The following is a 21,224-nucleotide window of genomic DNA, read 5'->3' as shown; positions in this document are numbered from 1 at the left end:
GGTCTCCAGACTTCATCTGTAAAAGTACACTTAAGTGCAATCTCAGCTTACCATAAGATGGGAGATGCAGCAATATCCATACAACCTCTTGTCAGTAGGTTTATGAGAGGTTTAACTCAACTTAAACCACCAATTCGGCCACCTGTCACAGAATGGGACCTGAATTTGGTTTTAACAAGGCTCATGCGCTCTCCTTTCGAACCCATGAATTCCTGTGATCTCAAATTTCTCACATGGAAGACTATTTTCCTCATAGCCATTACATCGGCTAGAAGGGTTTAGTGAGTTACAAGCACTTGTCACGTACTTGTCCTACACAAAGTTCTTACATGACAGAGTGGTTCTCCGTATACATACAAAATTCCTTCCCAAAATAGTTACAGAATTCCACTTGAGCCAAACCATAGTTTTAACCACATTCTTTCAAGGCCTCATTATCACCAAGGAGAACGGGCTTTACATACCTTGGACTGTAAACGTGCGCTCAACTCTTTGTATCTTATGATCCAAACAAACCTGGAAAAGCAGTGGGAAAACATACTCTTTCCACATTGCATACAGTTTTGCTATGAAAAATCAGGCCTTCCTCTCCAAGGGTGAGTAAAGGCACATTCAGTAAGGGCAATGTCAACCTCAGTAGCACACTATCGTTCAGTGCCAATCCTTGACATACGTAAAGCAGCAACATGGAGTTCTCTACACACATTTGCAGCTCATTACTGTTTGGACAAAGGACGACAAGATTCAGCCTATGGACAATGTGTCTTAAAGAACTTGTTTCCAGTTTAATCCCAACTCCTTCTACATCCATCCTGCTGTGATCTTCAGCTGCCTCATTTTCACCAACAGTACTTCACTATTGCTTCACTACAAAATGACTCAGCCTCTAGCTTGCTAATCACCCATATGTGAGGACTAGCATCCTGCTTGTCCTGGGATAAAGCAAAATTGCTTACCTTGTAATAGGTGTTATCCCTGGACAGCAGGATGTAGTCCTCACGAAATCTATCCGCCACCCCGCGGAGTTGGGTCTCATACCTTTTATTTTATTTTTGCTAAAGCTTTTTGCTACATACGAGACTGAAGAGAGAGACCCCTGTGGCAGAGAATATCATGGCATGCTGGGCATGCTCAGTGGCCTCACGGGGCCAGTCAAAAGTTTCTAGAAACTTTGACAGTTTTCCCACAATAGGGCTCCGTCAGTGACGTCACCCATATGTGAGGACTACATCGTGCTGTCCTGGGATAACACCTATTGCAAGGTAAGCAATTTTGCTTTCCGTAAATTGCAGATGAATTAGCCATGCTGACCCACCCGCCTCCCCGAACAGTTCCAGTATCACCTGCACTTGCTTTATTACTGACTGAGGAGCCTGAGGTGAATCAGAGAGGATATAAGAGGGAGTTCCCGGCTGAAAGACTTTGCTATACTTAGAGAGCTCCGCCACTTAGTGGCACGGAAGACGTACCCAGACAGCATGGCTAATTCATCTGCTATCTACGGAAAACACAGTTTATGGTAAGCAAACTTGCTCTTCTTCTCTGATTGAAAATAGCTATAAAATGCTTTATAAGTAGTATTTGTCTCCCGCCAAGTTAATGAAAATGCCACATTCAGATGGGAAGTGCTGGAGAGAATGTTCATCCTTAGGAACGTTTGAGCATATATGGTGGGCAGGTGAATGGGTATCTACGTTGTGGAAACAAGTTGAATGTGTCATATCGACAATTCTGGCCACTCCAGTACATTTGCAGATGGCAAATGCCCTCTTGAACAGACCAGTTGATGGTGTCCCATTATGTGCAACCACTTTCATCACACAAGCATGTATAGCCACCAGGCTAGAGATTGCTAAACCTTGGAAACAGTCATCTGCTCCCACTTTGGCAAGAGTCCTCAAAAGACTAGACAATGTATGTACATTGAACAAGATGACAGCGGAAAAGCATCACACTTAAATGTTTCCACTCTACTTGGGACTTGTATTTAAAATGGCGGGAGACTCATGAGTAGGGTTGTGCACATAGTCAACCATAGCTGTTTTGTAAGTGCTTATAAGTAAGTGTTTTGTAAGTGTTTTTGTAAGTGTTTTGTAAGTGCTTATTTAAACAATAGTGCTTTTCTGCACTATTGTTTAAATGGTAAAGTTTATTATAATTACACCCCTGTTTCTTGTGAACCAGCATGATGGGACCACCGTCTTGAATGTTGGTATATAAATAAGTAAATATGAGACAATTTCCCCTGATAGAGGGGGAGGTCATCTATAGACCTAGTATCCTTTTAGGGATCTTTATAGAAAGGAAGGATAGTTTCTTTCATTGTACTTCTTATGCCTGAATATCAACTCTTTTGGATGTTAGACAGAGGTTATGCTATGCATAGAGTGAGGATGGGGGACAGGAAGGGGAGGGGGGAAATACGGAAAGGTTATGTTACAACCGATATCCTTGTATGGCATGCATGTTTTCTTTCTGTGTAAAATGCTAATAAATTGTTTAAAAAAACAAACAAACAAACCCTCAGCATGGAAATACACATTACCAAGGTGGTAAGGACCTCATTCATGCATCTGTGCCAGATTCACCAACTGTACAACTATTTTGGTAAACAGTCTGGCCTCAGTGATTTGTGCACTATTCACCAACACAAATAGACTATTGAAATTCCTTATTCAACAGCATCTCACAATACCATATGAACCACCTCCAGTTTACAGCCAAAGCAGCAGACCACATAAAATATATATTATGCTGGCTTTCAGCAGAAAGCAGGATAAAACTCACATTCTGCTTAGAGGAGAATTTTAAAAGTCGCCCAGATGCGTTCTATTCCCTGCTGTGCGCACATTTTCAAAAAGAGGCAGTACATGGGTGTTTCAGGACGTGGCCAAGCGATGTGAGCATAAATACTTATGCGGCTGGGCGTGCACCTAGTTCTCTTGCCATGTAAGTTTATTTGTGCTAGGCATGAGGTATAAGTTTAAAAATAAGTCTTTTCTTAGGGATGAAAGAATCTGGGTATAACTGGGGGGAGTGCAGGCTATCAATCCAAGGGGGCTTGGAAGACAGCTATTAACTGGGTGAATTGGTTGATGAACTGGTGAAACTGGCAATGGCATGGATGTGCGCCTCTTTTAAAATTCCCTGACTTACACAGTGGAAGTGGGATTTACGCACTTAAATTTCACTTAAATTTGGGCATGCCCATGTGCACAGTCAGGCTATTTTATAAGATGCACGCACATACATGTGCAAGTTATAAAATGGCTGCATATTTGGGCGTATACTGATGCACGTGCCAGAGAGCATGCACGCTCGTTTAAAAGTTATTGTCCCTGTTGTCAGGGGAGTTAACGTCTGCAGAATATGTCTTGCAACTTCTCTGTAAGTGCATGCCCCATGCACTTACACAGTGGCCCAGTTGGCCCTTCTTTCTAACCTGTCTCTACCAGACTAAACTGCACCAGACTTCAGGTCTTCAGCTGTTATGTACCAAAAAACCTGGAACATGCTACCACAAACCCTAAGGCTTGCGTCCAGCTACCCTTTCCTTTAGAAAAATGGCTTTTTAGTTAGGCCTTCCTTGCAGAAACCTTCTGTCCACTGACCTAACTTAAACAAGGCCAACTACCTATCCACCACTGCATTCCTATTAGGCTGTGAAAATGGCAACTATGAATCTGACACTATTTGTATAGCTAACTTACAACAGAATTAAATTTATATATTTTAACCCACATCAAGGCCATTCATGGTAGAAAGCACAATATCTAGTGTCGTCAAATGAGTCTGGAGACTGAATTCCTCTTATTGGTAGCTTCAGAATAGGTTGAAGCACATTATTGCCAGGATATTGCAGGGAAACTTGTCTAGCAATTGAACAATTGTTGGATGAAAGGATGACTACAGTTTTCCATGTTAATTCAGCAGTTTTCATGAGCATTAATTTTAATTGGTTGTGCTTTAAACTGAAGTCCCTTTGTTTGACAGCTGTTTCTCCTTAGCCCCATCTGGTATTATGAATCTAAGTAATTAGGTTAATGTATTCCCTCATAAAATACTTGTGAAAAGAGCATTCGAACTTCCTAATTTGAATAAAGCATGAACAGTTGAAAATCAGTTTTTGCATAAACTTTTGGCTTATATAATTTATATAAAATGATCAAATGGACTGTTCTATCACACAGCAAAATTTGAATTGAATGACATTTTATGTAGATGTCAATATTAGAAGCATCTAATCAAGAAGTCACCTTTTTCAGACTGAGTACTCTGTGCCAAAGTTCAAACCCGTTCTCTTCTATAGCTAGTCCGTTTCTCAGCCAATTCCTGGCATATAAAAGGTTATCTACTGTAAATTATAGGGACCAATTGCACTGCTGATGAGTAGCATGGGTGAATTTCCCAGAATATTTAAAAGCTGGGGATGGGGAGGAGGAAAGTGGATATACTTCATCCTACCTGGTCTTAAATTTAATGGATCAACCCTGCAAGTAACTTGCGAGTTTAAGGAAATTATTTTAATGGGAGCTTAGTTTCAGAAAACAAAGCTCTCTCCCAATCTGATAGTATTGCTGTCCAGAAAAGACAAAATAATTACCTTTCCCTGCAGTACCTCCCTCTTCCCTTTTGCCACCCAGCAACACTACTACAGTTAATACCCCTGCCCTATGGATTTTTCCCCCAGTTGGGGGAAGTCCCAAGACTGATTTCTGAGGGGAGTAGCTGAAGGTTAATGAGGTGGCTTGAGACGGAGTCTGTTTAGCTCTCAGGTCCCACCCACTCCTGACTCCTGAACAGGAAGCAGGCTTCAAGCCAGTTCATTAATATTAAGCTATAGCTGCTTCCCTCCCAGAGATGGGGTTTCAACATTGACTGAAACTGGGAGAGAATAGGAAAAGTCTTTGGCAGTGGTGCAGGGTGCAGTTCAAGTCTTGCTTCTTGCAGTCTGTTGACCAGTAGAAATGCTGCTTGGACCAATGACTATCTACAGGCTGATGGTTGAGAAACACTGATCTATGTGATCCATATGGAGAAACTTGCTGTTGGTTGCGATGAATTGCCCTTTTGGTTAACAGGTTGTCTGAATCTGCTTTGAAAGTTAGGAGCTGGTCATGTGACCTGCGTTCCCTTACTACTCAATACATATCTTCTGATGACAGGAGGTTTGTAGAGTAGCTTTGAGACAGGACTATTTACCCTGAGTGAAATAATAATAATAATAAAAAAAAGACATTTTCCCTTCCACTTCGAATAGACTATTTCATTGAAATATGGGTGGTTTGGAGGTACTATTATTGCATTGCATTTTGCTGTTAGTCAATTTGAGCAACATTTTTGCTATTTTTCTTCAAACTAGCTGCTGTTGAGAGTCATTCTTAGAAAATACATAAATCCTATTGAGTTTTTGAGTGTCCTGTGAAATTGATTATATATTTGTGAAATGAGTAACTTTTCTAATTCACTTCGAAAGAGCTGGGTCATTTGTGAGACTGCAGTACTTACTCTCTTTGGTGCTTCAAGAGTATTATGCTGGGTAATGAAAAGCCCTTGGATTGTGAAGTATTTGGTACAGCAAGTTATAAATCCCTGGATCTGTCTGTGTTCAAAGGTAAATAGCTTTTTTCTAAAAACACTACCTGTTCTCCACTGACTTTTGTGTTGCATATTTTTCTATAGGGAAATCCAAGTGAACGCAGTTGACGACAAACCTGTAGATTCACCAGGACAAGCGACCAAAGAACTTAATATGGTATGTGCATCTTCCCATGAAACCTAGCTGGCATGCCTTGTAGCTTCTAGGAATACTTGTCAGCCTCTAAGACTTTCTCAGTGCTGCTCTATCTATAAGGGTTTCTCCTAGGAGAAGCAGGATTGATAGTCCTTACACATGGGTGATGACATTGGATGGAGCCTGGCACGGGAAACTTGTGTCAAAATTTTTAGAATTTTGACACTGCACACTGAGCATGCTCTAAACCACGAGTCCAAGTGGAGTCCCTCTTCAGTTTTCTTTTTTTCCACAGAGCTTTCACCTCACGGTTAAGTGAGCTCTTGGCTTTCCTTCAATAAATTGCCTTGAAAAACTTTCACAGATTGATTTTCTTTTGTTTTTTCCGTGTTCCATCGAAGCTGGCAGTTTGGCAAGTTTATTTTCGCTTTCGTTCCCCGCCCCTCCACCCTCCCCGTGGCGGCAGTGCCTCGATGCCAGTCGGCGTCTATTGCTTTTAGTAAAGTGTCTCCATTTTTCCCCTTTTTGTTCATGATGGCTGCCTCTGGTTTGTCTGTTCCTTCAGTGTCCAAGGACAATGACCATCACGGACCCCCATGAGGTGTGTCCTCTGATTAGGAGCATCACATGATGTCCAGGGTTGCCGCTTGTGTGCCCAGATGACCCCTAAGGGACGTGGCACTTGTGACTCTATAAAATGGAGAAGGTCTTTGGGTTGAGAGTCTGAGCCATCGGTGGTGGCATCTGCACCGATGGACACTGAGCCATTGACATTGGGGCCTTTGGTTCTGTCGATGCTGCCAGCGGATAGGGGCACTGGGTACCGGCCCTGCTGGTTTCTTCCAGGTCGAGGACATCAGGTTACTTGACGTCTGCACTGGGGAAAGACTGGCCCGAGCACAGAGGAAAGCAGAGAAAGCATGGGCACCGGTCAACTTCAATGAACAGTACTGGCTCATGCCGTGACGACCTTGAAGGTGACCCTGCAACGAGGAGTGCCTATCCTCCATCTATGCCTGGGGTCTGTGACTGTGTCTATGCGTTCGTGCCTACTTCACTGTCAGGAGGTGGATGACTCTGGGGTGAACCCCAGAGTGGCTATGGAACCAACTGCCACCTTTTTTTTTTTTTTTTTTTTTTTTTTTAGCAAATTTGGGCTGGGATTTAGTCTGTACTTCAGCCAGAGTGACCTCAATGGTAGCCAGAAGACAGCTATGGCTGCGGAATTGGTCAGCTGATGCAACTTCCAAAGCCAAGCTTACAAAGATGCCCTTTAAAGGATCTCTCCTATTCGGAAATGAATTGGGGGGGAAAAAATGGCCGGCTACTGGAGGATAAGAGAAAGCAGTTGCAGCGTCCCTCTCCTGTGAGGGGCTCTCGGTGTTTCCGCTCCTACAGAAACTAGAGATTTCAGAGGTCTTGGCCCTTTGGAATAAATCAGTCCTTTCATAGTCGACAGCCTAAGGAGGGGCAGGTTCGGGTTCAGGATAGTCTTGAACCTCCCAATGAAATTTTGTTAACCCATCTTTGGAATGAGGAGAAAGGGCAGGGTTGGGCAATTCTGGTCCTCGAGGGCTGCAAACCAGTCGGGTTTTCAGGATACCCCTAATGAATATGCATGAAATAGATTTGCATACAACTGAGGCAGTGTGTATGCAGGTCTCTCTCATGCATATTCATTAAGGATATCCTGAAAACCAGACTAGTTTGCAGCCCTCGAGGACAGGAATTGCCCACCCCTGAGATAGGGGGTTGACTGTCTTTTGCCAAAGGTGGATAGAAATCACTCTGGACAGTGGGTGCTGGAAGTCATACAAGGATATGTGCTGGAATTTCCCAGCACTCCTCCGGACATATTCATGATGTCTCCTTGCCACTCCCAGCACAAAAAGTAGGCAGTGGAGAATACTCTTAAAGCTCCTCAGGATGAGAGCTGTAATCCCAGTACCTATATCCTAGCAAAATACGGGGGGGTGTTTCATCTATTTCATCGTACCCAAGAAGGAAGGTTCCTTTCACCTCATCCTGGACCGCAGTGTCAAGTCACCTATGGGTGAGTTATTTTTGCATGGAAACCTTATGCGCTGTGATAATGGCCGTACAACCGGGAGAGTTCCTAACCTCCCTGGACCTATCAGAGGCCTACCTACTTATTCCAATTCATCAAGTACACCAGTGCTTCCTAAGTTTTTACCGTACTGGGTCGCCCTTTGGCATAGCCACCACACCAGGAACATTTTCCAAGATTATGGTGGTCATGGCGGCAGTGTTGAGAAGAGAAGGAATAAATTAGACTCTGTAAGAACATAAGTTGCTGTACTGCATCAGACTGAGGATCCGTCAAGCTCAGCATCCATTACCAAAAGTGGTCAATCCAGGATACAAGTACCATGTTTCCCTGATAATAAGCACTTACCATGAAAATAAGCTCTAGTTATAGGTGGACGTGCGATTGCATCCCAAGACTTGCCCCCCCCCCCCAAAGACTTACCGAAAGTCCCTGGGGGGGAGGGGCAGATGGGGGGGGGGGTGGTTAAAAAAAAAAACCAAAACAAAAAACTCAATTCATTGAAACACCCCCCCCCCCCCCCAAAAAAAAAAAAAAAAACTTGCCAAAATTCCCTGGTGGTCCAGTGGGGGTCCCGGGAGCGATCTCCCGCTCTCGGGCCGTCTGCTGCCAGTAATCAAAATGTTGCCGATGGCCCATCGCCCTTACCATGTGACAGGATTCCTTTATCTTCTCATTGGGTAGATTTATTTTCCAGGGGTTGCAATCCTTTCTTCAGGTGCAGTCCTAGTCCTTGGTCCTGTCCCATGCTGCTTGGGCAGAGGCACACATAGGGAACCTTTCCTGGACTTTGTTAAGCACCGGAGCACTCAAAGCGGCAACAGAACCTCTGGATAGGGATACAGATGGTATGGATAAGTCACTAAAGCCTGGAGCTCGCTGACCCTGCTTGCAATTGATGGGCGTACTATCTATACCTGGTGGTATGTACCAGTTGCACTTAGATGCACCCTAATGGAGTTGGTTTTCAAGCTAGCCTCTGATAGGTGCAGAAGGTAATCAAGCAGTTTTTGAGTGGGGCAGGAGAACAGATCTAGGGCCTTCTTCTCACACCTCACAGAAAACCACCTCCACTTCAGTCCATAGGACTTTCTAGTGGAATGCTTTCTAGAAGCTATCAGGACCCAAGACAACCTTGGAAAGATCAAGCGACTGCAGAATCAGCCTCAACATCGAGGCGGTGAGTGATGGGGCCTGGAGTTTGGGATGCCAGAGCCTGCCCTAATCTGTGTGATGAGATCTGGGAAGTCCCCAGACTGATTGTTTTCCGGAAGGACAATTCCAGAAGGAGTGGAAACCAAACTTGTCTCAGCCAATAAAGAGCTATGAGGATCATAGTTCATCCGTCCTCTTGAAGCTTCAGGAGAGTCTTTGTAACTAGAGGAATAAAAGGATACGCGTACAGAAGACATTTGCCCCAATAGTGAGCAAAGGCGTCAGAGGTTGGTTTGCTGTCTGACCTGTACAGTGAGGAGAACTGTCACCTTCCTGTTGCAGGGGGCGTGAACAAGTCCACATCGAGATTTCCCCAGAGGCAGAAGATCAGTTCGCTACACCCTGGTCCAGCAACCACTGGTAGTCTGAAGGCCCTATTCAGTCTGTTACCTATTACGTTCTCCATTCCGGCCAGATACATTGCTCGGAGCACCAATCTGTGGGACAGAGCCCAGGACCAGATTTGGACTGCTTCCTGACACAGGAGATAAGACCCTGTGCCTCCCATTTGGTTGTCTGTTTGGATCAGGACAATTTTGATGGCTGCCTGATCCCTGAAAGTCCATAGAGCGTACCTGCTTGCCTGGAGCTCCAGGAAGTTGATTTGACACTCTGCTTCCTGGGCAGACCATAGACCCTGGGAGTGGAGTCCGTCTACATGGACCCCCACCCCAGGATGGATGTATCCGTGGTAAGGACAATTGGGGTAGGAGGAGTTTGGAAAGATATTTGCTGCTCCAAATTCGCGAGAACTCTCCACTAGGACAAAGAGTCCTGGAGAGATGGAGTGATGTGGATGTGAGCCTGAAAGTCCTGGGTGACCTGGCTTTACTGCTTCCTTAAGGTCTAGTGGGCTCTGCATGTGTAAACTTGCCAAGTGAGTGCCATGGACGGATGCGGCCATGTGGCCCAACAGCCTCAACATGTGCCGAGCTGACACCTGCTGGCTCTGTTGAATCACCACCGCTATGAACACCAAGGTGACAGGCCTGAGCAATGAGCTTTCGCCTGAGCAATGTCTAGCAGGGCTCCTATGAAGTTCAATTTGAGGTGACTGGCTGAGATGGGCCTTCGGGTAGCTGATGATAAACCCTAGTGACTCCAGCACTCAGATGGTCATGTGCAAGGACTGATCTGCCCCTGCCTGAGAGATGCTCTTGACCAGCCAATCATCCAAGTAAGTGAAAACATGAACTCCAGCCTGCAGAGGTGTGCCCCCCAACCATGGGCAGACACTTTGTAAAGACACGTGGGGCCGAATCTAGCCTGAACGGGATCACTCTGTACTTTGAAGTGCTGTTTTCCCATTACAAAACTGAGATACTTCCTGTGACCTGGAAAGATCTCAATGTAAGTGTTATGTGCCTTTAAATCAAGTAAGCATAGCCAGTATTCTTTTGGCATGAGGGGAATCGAGGTGCCCATCTTGAACTTTTCTTTTTTTAGAAACTTGTTCAAGGCCCTCAGGTCTAGGATGGGACTGAATCCCCCTGTTCTCTTTTGGAATCAGGAAGTACCGAGAATAGAATCCATGCCCTCTTTGCCCTGGTGGGACAGGCTTGATTGCTCTGACTGTTAAGAGAGCGGAGAGCTCCGATAACAGTACCTCCTGATGTACTATCTGCTCCAAAAACTGGCACGGAGGAGAATTTGTCTAGAAACTGACAAGTTTTCTGTGCTGGGCTCCATCCGATGCCGCTCATGTGTGAGGACTAATATTCTGCTGTTCCAGGAGAACACCTGTTACAGATAAACAACTCTGCTTTCTGCTGTCTATCAACAGCCTCTATTACCTCTTTGCTCCACAGGCGCAAACCCTGGCTCAACATGCCCTCTATAAGACTCTAGTCTCTCTTCCCTCCTTAGGCTGGGCTAGCAGTGCTAAGAACATAAGAAATTGCCATACTGGGTCAGACCAAGGGCCCATCAAGCCCAGCATCCTGTTTCCAACAGTGGCCACACCAGGCTACAAGAACCTGGCAAGTACCCAAACACTAAAGATCCCATGCTACTGATGCCAGTAGCAGCAGAGGCTATTCCCTATGTCAATTTGATTAATAGCAGTTAATTGACTTCTCCAGGAACGTATTCAAACCTCTCTTAAACCCAGCTGCACTAACCACATCCTCTGGCAACAAATTCCAGAGTTTAATTGTGCATTGAGTGAAAGAATTTTCTTTGATTAGTTTTAAATGTGCTACTTGCTAACTTCTTGGAGTGCCCCCTAGGCTTTTTATTACCCGAAAGAGTAAATAACGGATTCACATTAACCCGTTCTAGACCTCTCATGATTTTAAATACCTCAGGCGTCTCTTCTCCAAGCTGAACAGCCCTAACAGTGCTCTCCTCTTTCTGCTCCATTGGGAGCCAGGGCTGCTTCCTTTTCTGTCTCTGTTCTCTTGCTCCAAAAAAATAGGCCCTGGCTGGGGCTTAGTCAGACAACTTTACTCCCGATTGGCTCCTTCTGTTGCACTTTGGCTCCTGATTTGACAGTGTATTGTCCCTGCAGTCACTGTTCTGCTGATGGAGAGACCCTTGCTGGCAAGCTGAAACATTGCAGGGAACAGCAGAAAGAATTAACATTTTTGTTTTCTTTCGTTTTCCATATTCTGATTAAATACCAGGATTATTTAGTTGTAGGGGTTCAGGTGAGGCGAATCAGGAAGAATGCCAGGGCTAAATATACAGGCAATAAATATTGAAGACTAGTACAGCTATTTTAATTGTCAATGGGGAAAAATTGCTGGAGTATCCTGAGACAGTCAGGGCTACATGTAGCCTGAGAAATTCAGGGCATATACTGCTTATTGGGTTTTGTTTAATTGTATAAAACTGCTGGGTATCATTATCCTATTTCTTGCTACTACAGTACTGTATATCTGGTAGTTTTGTGCAGATTTCAGTGAAACTTGATCTGGTTATTCCATTGGTCAAACACTGCTGACTTTCCAATGAAGATGGCAGTTACGGAGACTTGTGATTTATGAGCCTGATGTAAAACTTGTCTAGCCATTACTGGTGGGTTAATATTCAATGTTGGAATGCAGGCTATGTACAGCACTGCAGTTTTAATTAGTTTTTTTTTTTTCTTTCCTATTTTTTTTTTTTTTTATAAAGGGGAAAGAAGTGAATCCATCTGATCCTTCAGTCTGTGAAGACATGACATTAGTTAGTGACAGAAAATCCTTGCGGGATGAATTGGCTAAAGATAAAGCTGGAATGGAACAGACCTCAAATAACGAAGTTGATGTATCTTTCCTTGAAATGGATTTCAAGCCTGCTATAGAATGTAAGGCCTGATTTATTCACAACTTACAACTGCTTGCTGCAGGGTGCTCATAGCCTTTGTTCTGTACATATTTAAACTTCAAACACAGCTTCTTTCAACCATAGTAACACATTAGATTGTAAAGTAAATCCATATCAATTTTTACTATAAGCTATTTTCAAAAAATAATCAGAATTGTCAAATGGAATTTGAAGTTTAATTAAAAATGTATATTAAAACATCTATGACTTAAATTTGGCTTCTAAAGGTTTACTTTTCTTTTTTCTCTCTAGTTGAAGGGTTTGATCAGCCAATAGAAATAGATTATCTGGAGCAATTTGGATCATCTTCAGTAAGTGCTCTGTGTGTATAGCTGTCTTTAACCCTTTTGTGATAAGGCTGAATTGTAGGGATTTATTTGGAACTGACTTCTTTTCTTTTCCTTTTTTTTCTTTTCTTTTTTTCTTCCTAGTTTAAGGAGTCTGCTTTGAGAAAACAGTCTCTCTATTTGAAATTTGATCCTTTGCTGAGAGAGAGCCCCCAAAAAACACTTATTACTGTAAAGGAAACCAGCGTTTGTCTGACTAATATACCTGTTAAAAGCCGGTATGTGTAGGATTTTTTTTTTTTTTTGTTTAGAACAAGTGTTGAAATGGCAGGACAAGCTTTGTCTATTTTTTGTCTTCTCTTATGATTATGTATGTTTCATTGTTCCCTGCTGAAACTGGATCAGTGGACCACACATTTTTATAAATAAATCGATAAAATCAGTTATGCTAACTAACATTTTTGTGTTCTATAGTTCTGAGCTATTAAAGCTTGCAAGTGAAAATGTATATGCAGTAGAGCCTCTTCAAAATGAAGAAAAACCAAAAGGATTAGATCTATTAGGAACTTTCACCATCACAGTAAGCATACCTCTTTTTCTACATACCTTTCTGTAACCTCTTTAATTCAACATGTAATTGATCAAGTTTAGCTTGCTTCTGTTTTGTCAGTGCTGAAAATGAGAATTTGCCCTAACATAACTGCTTTAGCTGTATTCTACAATGTAAAAGAAGACCTTTCCCTATTGTAGGTATTCCTCCAATTATGTTCCTTCAAATAGACCAAAGGCAAAATGCAATTTCTTCTCCCACCTCTAACTGCAAATTTAGTGGCTTGAAGAATCCTTGACCAATACTGGAGATAAGCCAAAAGGTGTAGTCTTTCCCTCATGTAAAGCATGCATCTACAAGTCCTATTTCCTTTAAGTGAAAATGCAGTACTCTTGCTCCAGACTTATTCAATAGTCTATCCTTTGTTCTATCAGTAGGGCAGTACAATACAGTTAAAATCTCCAGCTAAACAGATTGGTACTTCCACATATCGTTTATGAATTGGTAAGATAGCCACGTTATCACTTGGCGCACACATGTTCGCTAGTTTAATTACTATATTTATTTATTTAACACTTTTCTATACCGACCTTCATGAAAAATTTCATATCAGATCGGTTTACATGTAACAAAGGGTATAACTTAAACAAGAACAATTCACTAGAAGCGGAAGTTACGTATAACAAGGGTAGATAACTTGGAGGCTATTAAACACCCCCATTTAAAATATATACCATTGTTATCAATCAGCTGACTTGAAACTGTAAAGGGGCAATATTTAGAAATTAGGATTGCCAGCTTTTATTTCTTCTTTTTATAAGAGGCAGAGAAACTTATCCATCCTATAAATTAAGTGCTCTTCTAGAGATGTTTCCTGTCTGCCCTCTCTCCCCCACCCCCATCCAAAAAAAAAAAAAAAAAGGTTAGCCTTCAACTTCAGCCTTTCTCTTTTCCTCTTTTTAGGGCTATTCAGTCCCTAGACGTTCCATGAAATCCAATTAATCACAGCCATATTTTCTCAGTAGCGTAATCTATCATGTCAAGTCCATGGTCCCATCTGAAAGAACTCTGCCCATTTCCTATCATACCCTTTAAACCTTCCCAAATTGGATGCACAGCACAGTGCATTCCAGGAGACGGGTGCAAATTTCCAATTCATTCCAACCACAAATAAACATTTCATCTGGGGATCCTAGTACATTTAACCTTCACTCCTTTTCTTGCAGTTTTGTGCAATTAAAAAAAAACCCAAAAAAAACCTAATTAAAATAAACATATATTTCTTAGCATCCAGTCAGATGAATCCAGAACAAGTGGGTTATGCATTCCTACAGCAGATGGAGACTGAGTAAACTGATGCCACAGTATATACACCCCTGCAGTTACATCAGCCTACCAGTATTCAGTCTCCAGCAGATGGTGGATGTGCATCTCCCCACTGGGGATTGCTTCATTTTAAAATAAAGGAGAATTAAGGATAAAATTTGCCCCCTCTCCTGCGGTGATACCAAATGGTCCCTCACCCAGTTGAGAATTTCTGAGGTGATGTCCATGGTCCCTCAGATGTGTGCCTTGGTCTGGTAGCTGATTTTGCTGGTGTGGACTTAGCTGCTTGAGCAGCTGAAAGGCAGTGGGTGCAGGAAGCCGAGCATAGCAGTCACAGTCCATGCCCTCACAGCCAGAGTCACTCTGTGCTCAGCCAGGTACAGCTGAGCTCTGGTAAGCTTAAAAAAAAAAAAGACTTAGTAGGAGGTTTTTTGTTGTACAGGGTTTCGTCTGATGTTTGTTTCACCCTGTGGGAGATTGAGGGATATGAGCAGTCTCCTTAGGCTAGGCCTGGCTAGAAGGCTTTTCACTGTGCGCTATGTGGTAGGCCGCAACAGTTTTTCGCGTGCTTCCTAAGCTCCCCTTTAAAGGGTTGTTGCTCCAGCATGTGCATCTCACTGTGTGCCCAGGTTTTGGGTGCCCAATGGAGCCTTTTAGGCTGTGTGCCCACGTTAAGCAGCATGTAGTGGCCGCACCCTTACTTATGTGGGCAAGTGTTCTCTGCGCTTAAGTTTTGGCCGCCTGGGTAATTAAGCGTCTATGTGTGTGTGCCTAAGTATTGGACACAATTTCTAGGTGCCTAGCTGAGCGCCTATCTAAAAAAAAAACAAAACAAAAACCCCCACAAAAAAACCCTAGATGTACGCCTCTTTCAGTGCATTGTCAGCCATCATGGCGCCTGAGCTAAGAAGCCTAAGCGTCTTTCTCTTTGCAATGCTTATGTACGGGCATCTCAGCCAGGACTGCCCACTGATTTGTGCCAGTGCTGTTTGGAGGCTCAGGGTGATTTGTCTTCCTCTGATTTCACTAAGCCTGGTTCTTCCCAGCTGGATGTGGGTCTGGGTAGATCAGGTGGGGTGCCTGATTTTGGAACTCCCCAAACTGGTTCCTCGGTAGGGGAAGGTAGCTCAATGAAGTACGCCTCAAGTCCCTCCTGATCTGGATGCTTCTACTTTTTCATGGGTAGAATTTTTCCAGGGGTTGCAGTCCTTTCTTCAGGTGCAGTCCTTGGTTCTGTCCCATGTCAGGGACATGGGACAGAACATCCTCCCACTTCATTCCCAAAAACCACTATTCAATTCAGGAAACCCTGTTCCACAGACCTTCTCAGCAACCATCTCTCTAATGAATTATCTCAACTTGATCTCTCCAATGCTTCTACAGCCATATCTTCATGGTGCAACATCACCAATAAAATCGCTGATCTAACCTGTCCTTCAATCACCAAAGTAGTACAACCTTCGCCTGACAACAGGAAACCCTGGTTCACCACTGAACTGAAGCTTCTTAAACAAGAACTAAGAAATAAAGAACACACATGGAGAAAAAACCCTTCCCACACAACATTAGCTGTATACAAAACCACTCTCAATGCCTACAGGATCAACATTCTTAAAACAAAGAGAGATTTTTTCTCTAAAAAAATACATCATTTCATCTTTGATTCGAAAGCACTCTTCTCCTACGTTTCTGCCCTCACTAAACCATCCCCTCCCACCATTCCAGATGATCAAGCTCTCAACAAAGCCTCCGAACTAGCTGATTACTTCAAGGAAAAAATTGATAAATTGACTGTCTCTTTCTCTTCATCTAGTTCTTCTCCTCCATCTCCACCCAATACTCCACCCAAACTAAATACGACTCTAGAAACTTTCGAAACCACATCAGCTCTTGAGACTGAAAATATTCTCAAGAAAATGAAACCATCCTCTCATCCCTTAGACACAATTCCAAACAACTTCCTCATCGCTATAAGGAATACCATTTCAAAGCCAATTGCCAATATCATTAATTGCTCTCTTTCCCAAGGTCTAGTTCCTGACCAACTTAAACTAGCAATTCTTAAACCTCTTCTTAAAAAACCTAATCTTTCGGCCACAGATCCAGCTAACTTCCGCCCAATAGCCAATTTGCCAATGATTGCCAAAATTATGGAAAAGATAGTCAATAGACAACTATCAGAGTACCTTGAAGAAAACTACATTCTTGCACCTTCCCAGTACGGTTTTCGTAAATCGTTAAGCACTGAATCCCTACTTATCTCTCTCACCGACAATATTCTAACTAATATGGATAAAAAACAACCTCACCTCCTTATTCTTTTAGATCTCTCTGCGGCCTTTGACACTGTCAACCATTCATCTTTATTACAAGGTCTGATAGACATAGGCATTAAGGGAACAGTACTCAGCTGGTTCAAGTCCTTCCTGGTTAATAGACAATTCAAGGTAAAGATAAACAACAAAGAATCACACCCGGTCCCAGCAAATCAAGGAGTCCCTCAAGGTTCCTCCCTCTCTCCAACCCTTTTCAACATTTACCTTCTCCCTCTCTGTCGACTTCTTAAAAATCTAAACCTAACACACTACATTTACGCGGATGTCATCCAAATAATCATCCCAATCTCAGAATCCCTTCACAAAACCTTGATTCACTGGAATAATTGCTTGCAACTAATCAATAATCTTCTATCCAGTCTCAGCCTCATTCTCAACAACAACAAAACAGAGATCTTAATTATCAATCATGACGTTAATAACAATCTAATATACCCAGCTGTCCCACTCAATTCTACCACTCCTACAATTAATCATTCACCATATGTACGTGATTTAGGCGTCATGATAGATAATCAGCTTAACTTCAAAAAATTTATAAGCACCACCACTAAAGACTGTTTCTATAAACTTCTTGTCCTGAGAAAATTGAAACCACTTCTCCACTTCAATGATTTTCGGATGGTTCTACAAGCCATTATACTAACAAAAATTGACTATTGCAACTCGCTCCTTTTTGGCCTACCAACTTCATCCACCAAACTCCTCCAGATGATTCAAAACTCTGTAGCTAGAATCCTTACCAATACGAATAAAAGAGACCACATAACCCCCATACTAAAACTCCTCCACTGGCTGCCTATTAAGCAAAGGATTCTCTATAAAGTATACACAGCAATTCATAAATCTATTTACAACATATCCCCACTCCACTTAAGCACCCAACTACGTTTTCACTCTTCAACTAGACCTATCAGAGGAGCTTATAAAGGCACACTCTATGTTCCTTCAACAATATCCTTACATCAGAAACGTACCATTTCTTTAGCAGGACCTGTCCAATGGAACATGCTCCCACCAGACATCCGCCTTGAGATCTGCTTCGCTTCCTTCAAAAAGAAAATTAAAACCTGGCTCTTTAGCCAAGCTTTTCCAGAACTTTGATTATTTTTTACCTCCAGCTATCAAGATTTTCTCACCATCGCAATCCCTTTTGCAGATCACATTTATCTTAGACAATTACGCCTTATTTTATGATTTGATTTCTCAGAGACTTTACAACTTTATCAGTGTTATTATTCGAATCTGTTTTCCAAGTTCTATAACCTTGTTATATGTACTGCCTCTTGGCATAATTTTTATGTTTCAATGTAAACCGATGTGATCTGTATTTTAATACAGGAACACCGGTATATAAAAATCTAAAATAAATAAATAAATAAATGTCCTAGAGTAGAGGCACAGGGGAAAACCTTGCCTGGATTTTTTGTTGGGGACCAGAGTACTCTTGGAGGGCAGCAGGTCCTCTGGATGGAAATCCGGACGGCAGGGATAATGCTGATCCTGCCTCTCTTGATGGTGAAAATCCCCTGGATTAGAACTGTATGGAACTATGTTGCGGTTCTTTCATAGAGATGAACTGCCAGCTCTGATTTCCCAGACCCTGAAAATTGCTTGGATTTCCTGGGGTAGATTCCATGTCTGAGCCAAAGAGATCCCATTTTGGTTTTCTTGCGTAAAGCCTTTTTTTTTTCCTAGTGATGGAGGCCATCCAAGAATTAATTGATCTTGACTGGTGCGCCCCAGAGGCTATTTTCAAAGGAGGGTCTGATTTTTGGAAGGCCTATACCCTCTGGATCCAGTGCTAAGATAGTAATTGTTATCCCAGGACAAGCAGGATGCTAGTCCTCACATATGGGTGACGTCATTCACGGAGCCCTAATGCGGGAAAACTTCTGGCAAAGTTTCTAGAAGCTTTTAACTGGCAGCCTGGGGCTACTGAGCATGCCCGGCATGCCATGATATTCCCTGCCACAGGGGTCTCACTTCAGTCTTCTTTTTTCCGCGCTGCTAACAACATCGCGGTTCACAGGAGCCCTGTGAGGTTCTCCTCACAACTAGAAAAAAATTAGAATAAAATTTGCCCTTTACGGGTCTCATTCGCTTTGTCACCGGCTGGTGGCAAAGAATATATTTTTCGCTAAAGAAAATACCTATTTTTCATCGACGGATGTCGACGGAAAAGACTTCAGGCTTCAAAAAGTGCCCGGCCTGCAACCGAACAATGTCCATAACGGGACCCGCATGCCGAATGCGTTCGGTGCCTTGGTGGAGACCATGACATCGCGGCCTGTTCAAAATGCCAGGAAATGACGGCAAAAGGCAGGAAACTCTGCCAAGAAAAAATGGCACAACTTTTTCAGATTCAAGCAGGACCGTCTCCGACGACTTCCACAAAATCGTCGCCGGTAGGCCTCACAAAGAAGATACTAATCAAGAAAAGACTTCCGGAGGGTTCGGAGGATGCCTCCTCTCCAACATCCTCCGCATCATCGACAAGGTCGGTATCTGAGTCACGTTCAAAACATAAACACCGACGGCATCGGTTCCCCCCGGCTTCTGCCGCCGGGGGGAACCGATCCCTAAGAAGCAAAAGATTTCATCTGCTTCCGTGACATCTGTTCCGGAATCGATACCATCGACATCGATTACTGACTTGACTGCTTTAATCAAACAGATAGTCACCGATGCCCTGCAACATCAAATACCGGCGTCATCGCCGATGCCGACTACCGTGTCTATGCCGACCATCGTGTCGATGTGGGAAGAATCGCCGATGTCCTTAACTTCGATACAGGCTTCACAGCCGATGCCGGCGACTCCGCCGACAATGCCGACACTGCACTCGATGCCGGCATATACGCCGATGCCAGCGATGACTTCATCGATTCCGCTGATGACTTCTTCGATGACTTCACAGAGTTCGATACCCACGATGACTTCTAGGCCAATTTCATCGATGATTCCAATATCGATGTTCACCTTCCATACCTCATCGATTCCACCCACTGCACAATCGATGTCTCTTTACACAATGGCACCAACTAAAGCACCTGTGCCAAGAAAGACAACTTCAGGTCAAAAGTCATCGGGAAAATTTAGACACTCTTCATTTACAGCTCCTGACACTTCTACTTCTGAAGCACAATTACATAACATCCTCACTAAGAGGTATCAAGACCTTCTAGCCTCATTGCCCATAGCACCTGGTCAAGAAGAAGAGGATAGAGAGTATTCACCGGATCCTCAAGATCCCCTACAAGGACCTTCAGGAGTTCCTCCACCTCAAAGGCCGGAACCTCCTCAGTATCATATTCCAACATCAGATACTTGGTCAGACTCAGAATCTGAACATTCCTCAGAAGATTTCTTGTCTGAGGCTTCTCCACCTCAAGCCAAAAAGCAATCACCTCCAGAGGACCTTTCATTTTCCTCTTTTATTCAGGAAATGTCTGAGTCCATACCCTTCCAACTCCAGGCTGAAAGAGATGAGAGGCAACAAACACTTGAAATACTGCAATTTGTAGATCCTCCTAAGCACAATCTAGCAATTCCAGTGCATGAAGTGCTATTGCAGCTTCAACAGAGGATATGGGAACATCCATGCACAACCCCTGCTGTAAACAGGAGAGTAGACTCTACTTATCTTGTTCAAGCAGCCCCAGGATTTGAAAAACCTCAACTCCCTCACAACTCCCTGGTTGTAGAATCTGCTCAGAAAAAATCCCGCAGATCCAGGACTCATGCTTCAATCCCTCCAGGAAAGGACAGTAGATTTTTAGATTTAATGGGAAGAAAAATCTACCAAGGAGCCGTGCTCAACTCTAAAATTGCTGCATATCAGCTCTACATGACGCAGCACCAGAGAAATCTCTGGAAACAAATTGAAGAGTTCATACCATCTCTGCCTCGGCAACAACAGGAGGCAGCACAGCAGATCATCCAAAAAGGCCTAGATGCTGGAAAGCATGAGGTAAGGGCAGCCTATGATGCTTTCGAAACATCATCTAGAACAGCTGCATCCGGCATCAGTGCAAGAAGGTGGGCCTGGCTAAAGGCTTCAGATTTACGCCCTGAAGTCCAGGACAAATTAGTTGACCTTCCCTGTCAAGGGGATAATTTGTTTGGCACCAAGGTGCAGGATGCTTTCGCCCAGCTTAGAGAGCATTCGGAAACATTGAAACAACTTTCAACCTTACCTCATGACACTGCAACTCATACAACTCGCAGACCACCACGTAGAGAGGCTAAACGTCCCTTCTACCGACCAAAGAGGTACTATCCTCCGGCCTCTAGGTCAAGACCTCCAAGGTCTCAACAAAGACCACAGCAGAGACAACAACGGTCTGCAAGGCCTCAGCCACCTTCTCAAACAGGTTCCACCTCGGGTTTTTGAAAT

General features: G+C 43.4%; 1 protein-coding gene across 1 annotated transcript in view; it reads left to right on the top strand.

The window, feature by feature from the left end:
* TACC3 (transforming acidic coiled-coil containing protein 3) overlaps positions 1 to 21,224 on the top strand; it is a 177,825-nt gene that overhangs the window by 62,860 nt on the left and 93,741 nt on the right. The window contains 5 exon segments of the mRNA XM_029592616.1: positions 5,683 to 5,755; positions 12,135 to 12,306; positions 12,579 to 12,637; positions 12,758 to 12,891; positions 13,088 to 13,193. Of these exon segments, the coding sequence (XP_029448476.1) occupies positions 5,683 to 5,755; positions 12,135 to 12,306; positions 12,579 to 12,637; positions 12,758 to 12,891; positions 13,088 to 13,193 (544 nt within the window).

The sequence above is a fragment of the Rhinatrema bivittatum genome, chromosome 1, assembly GCF_901001135.1.
Source record: "Rhinatrema bivittatum chromosome 1, aRhiBiv1.1, whole genome shotgun sequence".
In the NCBI taxonomy this organism is placed as follows: Eukaryota; Metazoa; Chordata; class Amphibia; order Gymnophiona; family Rhinatrematidae; genus Rhinatrema; species Rhinatrema bivittatum.
This window is presented reverse-complemented; position numbering and strand designations above follow the sequence as displayed.